This window comes from Capricornis sumatraensis, chromosome 1 (assembly GCF_032405125.1).
Source record: "Capricornis sumatraensis isolate serow.1 chromosome 1, serow.2, whole genome shotgun sequence".
Classification (NCBI taxonomy): domain Eukaryota; kingdom Metazoa; phylum Chordata; class Mammalia; order Artiodactyla; family Bovidae; genus Capricornis; species Capricornis sumatraensis.
Window position 1 is genome coordinate 203,682,247 of NC_091069.1, and position 11,440 is coordinate 203,693,686.

General features: G+C 36.9%; 1 protein-coding gene across 1 annotated transcript; it reads left to right on the forward strand.

Moving 5' to 3' along the window:
- The first annotated feature begins 1,529 nt into the window (after positions 1-1,529).
- Positions 1,530-11,066, forward strand: LRRC34 (leucine rich repeat containing 34). The gene is made up of 8 exons (XM_068983547.1): positions 1,530-1,627; positions 2,136-2,254; positions 2,351-2,415; positions 3,521-3,604; positions 6,971-7,099; positions 9,029-9,124; positions 10,372-10,526; positions 10,889-11,066. Exons 1-8 carry the CDS (start codon positions 1,554-1,556, stop codon positions 11,064-11,066), a joined length of 900 nt encoding a protein of 299 aa, XP_068839648.1. The 5' UTR covers positions 1,530-1,553.
- The last annotated feature ends 374 nt before the right edge of the window (positions 11,067-11,440 follow it).

The following is an 11,440-nucleotide window of genomic DNA, read 5'->3' on the forward strand; positions in this document are numbered from 1 at the left end:
GAAAGCCTGGGCCTGGAAAAAGATGCTTTTAAAATAATAACAAAGGGGAGGGGAGAAGGGATATATTGGGAGATTGGGACTGATATATACACATTTCTATATATAAAATTGATAAGGACCTACTCTACTTGATACACTGTCATGAATTATATGGGTGAAGTGAAGTGAAAGTTGCTCAGTCATGTCCGACTCTTTGCGAGCCCGTGGACTATGCAGTCCATGGAATTCTCCAGGCCAAAATACTGGAGTGGGTAGCCTTTCCATTCTCTAGGGGATCTTCCCAACCCAGGGATCAAACCCAGGTCTCCCACATTGCAGGCGTATTCTTTACCAGCTGAGCCACAAGGGAAGCCCAAAGCAACCAGTACCTCCTTCGAGCCAGAAATGAACCAGTGACCGAAGCATAAGAACCTAAAAAAAGAGTGGATGTATGTATGTGTATGTGGCCTTCCCTGGTGGCTCTGATAGTAAAGAATCTGCCTGCAATGCAAGAGACTCAGGTTCAATCCCTGGGTCGGGAAGATCCCCTGGAGAAGGGAATGGCAATCTACTCCAGTATTCTTGCCTGGGAAATCCCATGGATAGAGGAGCCTGGTGGGCTACAGTCCATGGGGTCACAGAGTCGGACAGGACTGAGCAACTAACACACTACACAACATACAATATTTATGTATAACTGATTCACTTTTCTGTACACCTAAAACTAACACAACACTGTCGATCAACTACAATAAATTTTTTTAAAAGTAGTATCAAAATAATAAGATGATGCATCAAGGAAAGATGCTGCTGCAGGTATAACAGAGGAAGACGACTTCAACTCCTGTTTTGTTTGTCTTCCCTATTAGTGACTGACAGGGAAAAATCACCTTTAGAAAGAGGAAATAGAAGACAATGGCAAGTAAAGCACTGCTATGAGTGAGGTCTCAACTTGGAGACCTGTTCTTCTAGGAAGAACAGACAGAGCTGGATTCAAAGATGCTATCAACTTACAGGGTATAGAAGGTCTTCAAGAAGCCTGTTGGACTTGATTTTTCAGATCCCTTTTGAGTTTAGACTCTATGATAAAACTGTCTTTACCTGAAGCCATTATAAGCAAACATGAGTTACCCTAATCCATTATGGCAGAATGGAAGAGGCTTTGGAGTCAAGTTTGATTCAATACTCTGCTGTATGATTTCAGGCAAAATACTTAATTTTTCTGGACGTCATTTTCCTCAGCTGCCAGGCCTGTTACTTAACAGAAGTTAGTTCTCCTTTTGTGTCACTTCCAAGTTAAGTGTCTGCCCATCCTCAGTGGGTACTTCTATGGCCCTAGTTCTCCAAACAGCATTTTTCTTCTCTCCCATTCCTTATTTTACTTTCTCTATTCTTCCTTTTCTTCCCCTCACCCCTAACTCTACACACACACACATTTGTATCTTTGAAAGAAATCTAATTTTGGTGGGAGGAAGCTCCTGGGATAATTTATATGTGATGAAAAGTATTGCATTTATTTTTCAAAAGTTTCAGCATCTATTGGTGGTCTCCAGGAATATTATAATGACTTATGTATGGAAAAGTCCAAGGAAATTAAACCTTTTATATTGCAAATACTCCAAGAAGTGGATGAAGAAATTGAAAAAGGGTAAGGAAGACATATACTTGATTACATCAGAACAGTCACTGATACTCATCTGTGTGAAAACTCTTGGAATACTGAGTGATTTGAAAGCCATTTGCAAATGCTAGATGAAATGGACATGCTTTTTTGATTCAGCATAGATGACTGACACAGGTCTTGGAGGTAGTTTAGTAAAAAAAAAAAAAAGCACTAGACCAGCATTCTCCAAGTCTGAGTTCCAGATTGGTCATTAACTCCTGTGAGCTGGGTTTATTTATGCAAATCATTGAATGACATTCTTCAATGTCATTACCTATCAAGTAGGAATACTTTTTCTGTGCTTGAAAAATTAAATTATGCATATATTAAAGTGCTTTTCAAAAGCTGTAGTATATATTCAGTAGTTTTAAGTTACACTTAATAAAACTCTGTACTGTGGTACTTGGTTCCAGTAAATACTATCCAGTGATGTCACTAAACATGAAGGAAAAATATTTTTCCTTTACTGGATTTCCTTTTAATATTTTAACAGATCGGTAGGAATCACATTAAATATTGCTGGTAACAGTCGCTCACTATCAGGAGAAAGAGTAACAGGTGAAGATTTCTGGATTCTTTGCAGAGTTTTAAAGAATAATTCATATATTAATGGTATGTCTCCTTAAGAATCATTCTTTCCTGTTCTCATTCTGCTGATTAAGTATTCATTAGGAGGAATATCAGCTTTTATTCATCTGTATTCTTCAGGTTTGGATGTTAGATACAACCTCCTAAGTGATGTTGGCGCGTACTATGCTGCGAAACTGCTCCAGGTATTTTACTGCAAAATGTTCTTTGTTCTTTTTTTTTTCTTCCAGGACGAAGTTAACCAGTCTTTTCTTTGGAATGTGCAGGGTTTCAGCAGCCCTAGCCTGCTAAACTAACCCTTTATTGTAGACTTCACTTTTGAGATACCCAAACTAAAATGCTGCTTTATGGTTGCATTTTATTTAAGAAAGGTAGTGTGGTCCACCAATAAGAACAGGTGTCCTTAAAGAAAAGGTTTTGTTTCAACCTCAGAAGATTGACATATACATGTGTGTGTCTGTATTTTCAGTTAAAATGTTTAAAGCAGCATATATCATTTGTTATTCTTCCCTTAAATTGGCTTTTTAATTTCCTAGCTATTTGTCCCATTCTCGTGTGCTGCAAGTGTCTCTACTGAGCCAAAAAAGATCTTAAAATTCACATACCCATGAAATGGCACAGAATATAAGGATGGAGTGAAGATTAAAAAAAAAAAACACCACTAAGTTATTTTCAACAACCACAAATCAAAACGCTGCAAAAATCATAGCCACCATGTTCAGATCTGTTTATGGTGAAATCACCTATTCTAGTGACATATACACAAAACATAGTTTTGTAAAATATCAAGGGTCTTGACTGTGCTATAACACTTGAAATACAGTAAAAACACATTTGTGTATATGGTCTCAGTAGAGCTCATACCTAGAGCCTCTTGAGTCATCTTTTGCAAAGTGATACACTATGGTTCAGTACATGAAGCACATCCATACTTTGAATCATTGATGAAAAATGAATATACTGGGAGGGAGGCTCAAGAGGGATATGTGTATACTTAATAGCTGACTCACACTGTTGCACAGCAGAAACTAACACAACAGTGTAAAGCAACTATCCTCCAATTAAAAAAAAAAACTAAAAAAATGAATAGTCTTTTTCTTTATCCTGTAATTATATTTGTTTAAATGAGAATGTTGTTTTTCCTTAATCATCCTTTGTTTTGCTGGAGACCTTGAACTTTTCTGGTTGTAAAGATTTTCTTTGCTGGTAAACACTTTTAAAAAGCAGCTCATATATTCTTGATTGATTTCTAGTAATACATGTATAATAGCTTCTTTTCTCTTATTTTAGAAACAACATAATCTCATTTACTTAAATCTTATGTTTAATGACATTGGGCCTGAAGGTGGAGAACTGATTGCTAAAGCCCTACATGTAAGCATTCGTATACCTCAAATTAACAATTTGGGGATTTCAATTTCTTTAATTTTAGCTTGAAACCAACAGAAACAAATGTTAATGTCAATTTATTTTAATTTTGTGCAACTGTATATTTTTTGTTGCACTTCATTTAGATATCACATGAGTACTTTTGAACTCACTTTTAATACAGTTTTATGGATAAACCATAATGGAAAATATTTTAAAAATGTATATATAACAGTTTGCTGAACAGCAGGAATTAACACATTGTAAATCAACTATACTTCAATAAAAAAAATCAAGTTTTATTAAGACATAATTCACATAAGAATTTATCCTTTGGAAGTGTTCAGTTCAGTGGCTTTAGTATACAATGGACACCTTGAAGAGCACAGGTTTGAACTGCATGGGTCCACTCATATATGGGTTTCTTTCACTAAATACATGCTGCAGTACGATACAATGCACAGTCAGTCGAATCTGAGAGTGTAGGACTTGGATATGGAGGGCCAACTGTGAAGATAAACTCATTTTCAACAGCAGAGGGTCACTGCTTCTAATCCCTGTGTTGTTCAATGATCAGCTATATTCACAGTTTTGCAACCATCACCACTATCACTGTTGTTAGAACACCTCCTCCCCACAGAAGAGAGACCCTGTTAGTAATCCCTCTCTATGCTTCTCTCCCTCTCTCCAGCACCCTGCAGTCATATCTACTTTCTAACTGTCTATTCTGGCCATTTCACATAAATAGAATCACCATATAACATGTGGCCTTTATTGACTGGCTTAATGCTTTCAAGTATCATCCATGTTGTAACATACTTCATTCCTTTTTATTGCCAAGTAATATTCCATTGCACATTTCATTCATCCATTAGTTAACGGGTACTTGGGTTTCCACTATAATGAATAATGCTACTATGAATATTTGCACACATTTTTCTGTGCACTTATGTTTCCAATTTTCTAGGGTATATACCTTGGAGTGGAATTGCTGGATCATTTGGAAACTCTATTTAACATCTTGAATGACTGCCAAACTGTTTTTCAAAGTGGTTGCCCCTTTTTATGTTCCACCGACAATGGGTATTCTGATTTCTCTATATCCTCACCAATACTTGATACTTTTTTATTTGAGCTATCCTAGTGGGTATGAGAAGGCAATGGCACCCCACTCCAGTACTCTTGCCTGGAAAATCCCATGGACAGAGGAGCCTGGTGGGCTGCAGTCCATGGGGTCGCTAAAGTCAGACACAACTGAGCGACTTCACTTTCACTTTTCAGTTTCATGCATTGGAGGAGGAAATGGCAACCCACTCCAGTGTTCTTGCCTAGAGAATCCCAGGGACAGCAGAGCCTGGTGGGCTGCCATCCATGGGGTCGCACAGAGTCGGGCTGACTTAGCAGCAGCAGCAGCAGCAGTGGGTATAAAGAGGTTTTGTGGTTTTGATTTGCATTTTCCTAATGATGTTGACATCTTTTCACATGCTAAGTGGTTATTTCTATATTTTCTTTGGATAATTCTCTTTTCAAATGTTTTGCCCTTTCTGGATACAAGTCCCTTATAGGATATAACTTGCAAATATTTTCTGACATTCTGTAGGTTGCCTTTTCGCTTTCTTAGTAGTATCTTTAGAAGCACACAATTTTAGAAGTTCAGTAAAATGCATTTTGTGTTTTTCTTGTTGTTTATGCTTTTAGTGTTATATCTAAAGTCATATATGACCTAGTCATGAATATTTACACTTACATTTTCTTCTAAGCTTTTGACTCTTTCATTCATTTTAATTCATTTTAATTTTTGTATATGAAGTGACGTAGGAGCAATTTCATTCTTTTTCATGTGGCTATCTAGCTGACCCAACATCTTGTGTTAAAACTGTTCTTTTCCCACTGATTTTGACATCATTGTCAAGAGTCGATTATAAATGAGTTTATTTCTGTACTCTCTCTTAATTTATATATATGTTCTTAGGCCAGTCCCACACTATCTTGGCTACTGTAGTCCTGTAGTTAAGTTTTGAAAAAGTGTGGGTCGTCTTTGTTCTTTTCAATGTTGTATTGGTTCTTCTGGGTCCCCTGCATTTTCACATGAATTTTAAGATCAGTTTATCAATTTCTGCAAAGCAAACAAACAAACTGGGATTTTGAGAGGGATTGCTTTAAATCTTTAGATCAACTTGAGGAATAGTGCCGTTTTTACTGCAAGGAGATCCACCCAGTCCATTCTAAAGGAGATCAGTCCTGGGTGTTCTTTGGAAGGAATGATGCTAAAGCTGAAACTCCAGTACTTTGGCCACCTCATGAGAAGAGTTGACTCACTGGAAAAGACTCTGATGCTGGGAGGGATTGGGGGCAGGAGGAGAAGAGGACAACAGAGGATGAGATGGCTGGATGGAATCACCAACTTGATGGACGTGAGTCTGAGTGAACTCTGGGAGTTGGTGATGGACAGCGAGGCCTGGCGTGCTGCAATTCATGGGGTTGCAAAGAGTCGGACACGACTGAGTGACTGAACTGAACTGAATATTGTCTTCTGATTCAGAAACATGGGATGTGTTTCTTCATATATTAGTTCTAACAGGTCTTTTTTTTGTTTTGGTGGATTCCTTAGAATTTTCCACATAAAAGATTGTCATATGCAAAAAGTTTTGCTTCTTTTCCAACCTGTATGCCTTTTTTTCTTGCCTTATCTAGCCCCATCCAGTACAATGTAAAATAGAAGTGGTGAGAGTGGACATCCTTTCCTTCTTCCCACTCTTGGCGGGGGGAGGGGAGAGAAGTTTGACTTAATTGTAAAGATAATTATGTGCACTTATGGTTCAAATATTTATTCATTAGGACAATGAAATGTCTGTAATTTTGTGAATGATTTATCGGAAGAATGAATTATGAGAAGGAATTAAACTTTGCAAATGTCTGAGAAATTGTGTCACTTTCAAAGTAATACAGGGAAATGTGAAGTGAGTGTTTAACGGGTATAGGGTCTCCCTTAAGGGTAAAGAGAATGTTTTGAAATTAGAGGTGATGGCTGCACAACACTGTGAATGTAGTAAAATCCAGTGAATTGTACTTTTTGGCTGTACCATGTGGCTTACAGGATCTCAGTCCCCTGACCAGGGATTGAACCTGAACCCCTCAGCAGTGAGTGTGCAGAGTCCTAATTGCTGGACCACCAGGGAATTCCCAAATTGTACACTTTATATTTTTACCTATTATGGGAAATTGAATGTTACCTTTATGGAATGTATTCTATTCAATCTCCATGAAAAACTGACTGAGTCTGCAAATAGTAATACAGTCTCCTAAAACGTAATCTGAAGAGAATTCTTTGGGTTAAAATTTTAATCCAGTTTTGCCTCTTTTCCTTTTCAGAAGAATAGAACTCTGAAACACCTAAGAATGACTGGAAACAAGATTGAAAATAAGGGTGGAATGTTTTTTGCTGCAATGCTACAAATTAATTCATCCTTAGAGAAATTAGATCTGGGTGACTGTGATCTGGTGAGTTAAACTGGTTATGAGAGTCACTCACGAAAAAAAAAAGAGTCACTCACGTACTTGATCATTCTCCCTAGAAACTAGCACAGAGAAGTGTCAAGAGACCAGCTACATGACAGTCTTATGAATGATTTAAGCTCATCTCTAAGATCTAGTATCAGAGAAAAAAAATCTTTAAGTAAAAATCAGATTATAATAATTTTATGGAAGAATATCCAGTGTAATAAAAATCGTCCTAAATTTCCATCTATTACCCTTCTTAACTTGCATGGGATTTTCTAAAGAACCTTATGTTCCTTTTAATTAAACAAATACTTGATTTGTATAATGTAAATTTTTTATTTGTGGAAACATTTTTCAGTGAGTAGTTATAGCATAAAACCTAAGACAATTCTAAGAGCCCTCATCTGACCTGATATGTCTTCAAAGTCCAGGCTTCATTTTCTCAAACATGCCTTCAAACCTTCAGGCCTACTGTTAGGAACCTAGTTAAAAGGTTAATGCAACATCACTGGGACAGGATGTCAGTAAGATGGGCCAAGGAGGCTCTTTGGTATAATAGGCTCTAAAGTTTAAGTGGGTAGATACAGTAGGAAGGAATGGGGAAAGCATTAATTCAATATACAGTTGACTCGACAACATGGGTGTGAACTGTTGGGTCCAGGTAAATGCAGACTTTTTACAACAGTAAATATTACAATTGCTACGGAAGTCAAGGTTCCTTGAATCCATGGATACCAAGGTATACAATTGACCTCTGACCCTTTAGGGTCAACTGTATATTTTCTGCACGTAATAGTCACAATCCTAGATTCTAAGGATACAGGAGTGCATCAGATATAGTCTCTGCCTTTATAAAGGTTACATTTTAGTTGGGAAAATATCAGTAAATTAGAGCAAAGTGCTACAAAGATGGCAAAGTACTCTGATAATGGGTAGGTAGGAGGTCATCTGTGTGATAGGATGGTTATGCCTAAGACCTGAGGAAGGAATACTAGGATGAAAAAAGCTGTCCCATCTGTGAAGAATGAGAAAGAGCTGCCTTCAAGAGGGACATGGCAGAAATATTCCAGGCCAGGGATCCAGAACCTGCAGATCCTAAGAAAGTGCTTCCCCAAGTGTGGTATGGTGCTAAGAGAGTGCTTCCCCAAGTGTAACATGACTGACAGAGATTGAAGTAATTTTAATACTCATGTATTTATTTTTACAAATGCTTTCTATTTATTTCAAGGGTTTATGTTTCCCATTTAAAGAAGTGAAACAGTTTTAGGAAGTTTCTGCCCTAGTTCAGGTGGGTGGTGAGAACCTGGGTGAGGTGGTAGCTAGAGATGGACTAATTAGAGACATCTTTGGAAGCAGAATCTGTAAGATTTGCTTCTAAGATCTGGCAATCAACTGATAGGAAGGTAAGAGGACGGGTGGAGTGGGAAGAGGCCCAGGTTTTCTGGTGTAACAACTAGGTATGTATCCATCACAGAGATTTGAGAGGATCAGGCCCTTCCAAAAGGCAGAGGGGGCCAACTGGAGTTGTGAAAAATGTGATTAGTAATGGTTTGCCGCCATAAACACCCATTTAAAGTGTGTTAGTATGAATATAAAAGGAGGTTTGCATTAAAGATATATAAGTAGCATAGAGCCCTAGCTGGGATCCACTTGTGTGTCCGCATGTCTGACGTCTGCATCATACAGAATCTTGAAGATTTAGGAGCAAACCTAGAGGTAAATATCCAAGGAATCCTTAAGAAAGTCCCCGTGCATGTTAAAGATGGATTTTTTCTGAATTTGATCAACCTACATTCAAGGACTAGGAAATTAAACCTTTAAAAGCACAATTTTGATTTATCAGAGCCCAGTTTTACTCATCTTGAAATATTAAGGAGGTTACTTTTTAAAGTTTTTGTCAGTTTCCTTAATGAATTTATCTGTTTTTAGGGAATGCAAAGTGTGATAGCATTTGCTACAGTCCTAACTCAAAACCAAACAATTAAAGGATTAAACCTAAACCGACCCATACTGTATGGTGAACAGGTATGTATTCTAAGTGAGCAGTTAATAATGCTGTATGTGAATAAAATGAAGGTACTAACTTGAGGGTTATGTCAAGGTTCATGAATGTGCTATATTTTTAGAATTGTAAACTACCATTTACAAATGAAAACTTGAATGGAAAATTTTAAATTCTTGGTAAGAGTGTTATAATATGGTTTTAGAAGTTGCTTATTTAAACAAGTACGTTGTCTTTTGTTCTTATAAACTCATTCTCAGTGGGTAAACCTGTTGAGGGGCAGAGTGCTTAAGATGAACACACAAATGATAAAGGGCTAGAGAATTATAAAAGCCCAGTGTGAACTGTCTTGTCATTTGTTTGTTTTGTTGTGTTGATGTGATGAGCCACTGCATCTCTGAAATCATAAGTAATAATGGCATACTGCCTAAGAATAGCAGTCCAGGAGGTCTGGACTTCATTCTGTACATAAGCTGCATTCTGTAGCTTGTGGGATCTCCGTTCCCCAACCAGGAACTGAATCTGGGCCCAGCAGTGAAAGCATGGACTGCCATGCTCAACTATGGTACCAATTATTGTGATTTGTTTTCCTTCTGGGATGACCGATATTTTTAAAATAATGATTTCTGTTGTTGCTGTTCAGTTGCTAAGTTGTGTCTGACTCTGCCAATCCCATGGACTGCAGCATGCCAGCTTCCCTCTCCTTCATTATCTCTTAAGAGTTTGCTCAAACTCAAGCCCATTGAGTTGATGATGCTATCCCAACCATCTTATCCTCTGTTGCCCCCTTCTCCTTTTGCCTTCAATCTTTCCCAGCATCAGGGTCTTTTCCAGTGAGTCAAGCTCTTTACACCAGGGGGCCAAAGTACTGGAGCTTTAGCATCAGTCCTTCCAATAGTGAGAGCTGATTTCCTGTAGGATTGACTGATTTGATCTCCTTGCAGTCCAAAGGATGCTCAAGAATCTTCTCCAGCACCACAAATAGAAAGCATCAATTCTTCGGCGCTCAGCCTTTTTAACTACCCTCTTTTACATCACTTAGTCATTGCACTTTACAAGTGCCCGCTGCCTGTTTCTAAGATGGTAAAGGTATCATTTGTGACAAAATGATTTCTTTTTAAAAGCCATGCTAAACAAATACAAACTGTAGACTAACAGTCTTAACTGATAAAGTCTTCTTAAAAAGCTAATTTAAATAACTGACCATGCTTGAAATAAACATGTACTGCTTTAAAATTATATTTTAGAAAAAAAGACTATCTATTTTTAGGAAGAGTCTACAGTTCACCTAGGCCACATGTTGAAAGAAAATCAATGCCTTGTTGAATTACACATGTGTAAACATGATATAAAAAATTGTGGTATGAAACAGTTATGTGATGCACTGTATCTGAACAGGAGCCTACAATACCTTGATGTAAGCTGGTAAGTGATAATCTGGAAAATCTATGTAAAGATTCATAGTAGGTATGATTCTGTGTTAGACACTAAATCCAAAAATTAGGAAATAAAACTATTTTTATCTTTTTATCCTGAGCTTCACTTATTATTCAGTTTAAACCGATATAATATCTCCTAATAACTGGAGTGAGCAATTTAAATACGTAAACCAGAACAGAAGCAACATTTTATGGCAAATTTTCAGTAACATTTTTGGAAATTGAGTGACTAAAATAAATCTTAACTAAAATACAAAGTACTGCTTAAAAGTTTCTAAGCCTGTGATCTCTATGAATAAAAGGACACTTCATATTTTCAAATATAACTAGATATTTTTCCTTTCCCAGCAATAAAATAACTCAGGATGGAATGAAGTGTTTGGCCGATGTTCTGAAAAGCAATACTACCCTGGAAGTAATAGATCTTTCTTTTAACAGAATGGAAAATGCAGGAGCAAACTATCTCAGTGATGCTCTTGCTTCACACAACAGGACTCTTAAAGCGTTAGTATGGTTTTACATTTAATCAAAATAACAGAAAAAAAGTTGTTTAGAACACTAACCTTAAACCTCTTACCACTTAAGATTCATGGTGAAATATGAAAACTCAGTTTCTAAACTAACGTATTAAATTACAGGAAACATTTCAGTATCTTCTATTTTCTTTTTAAAGGAACGTCTTTTTAAAATTAGATTGATACCAGTTATGAATGCTTAAGGTTAAAGAGAAAATTCTTATCACTTATATTATTTATCCCAAATTCTAACAGAAAAGTTATAATCATTCAATATGATAATGACTTTAAGAATGAATCAAGAAGAAAATATTGCTCAGGTGACTTTATCCTGAAAAATATGTCTGCAATCCACTCCAAACCTTTACTGAATAATAAGTAGAAC

Coding starts and splice junctions, on each gene's coding strand:
- LRRC34 (XM_068983547.1), top strand. CDS start 1,554: ATGGAAAAGTCCAAGGAAATTAAACCTTTTATATTGCAAATACTCCAA. Junction 2,416..3,520: donor ATGCTGCGAAACTGCTCCAG/GTATTTTACTGC, acceptor CTCTTATTTTAG/AAACAACATAATCTCATTTA. Junction 3,605..6,970: donor TGATTGCTAAAGCCCTACAT/GTAAGCATTCGT, acceptor TTTCCTTTTCAG/AAGAATAGAACTCTGAAACA.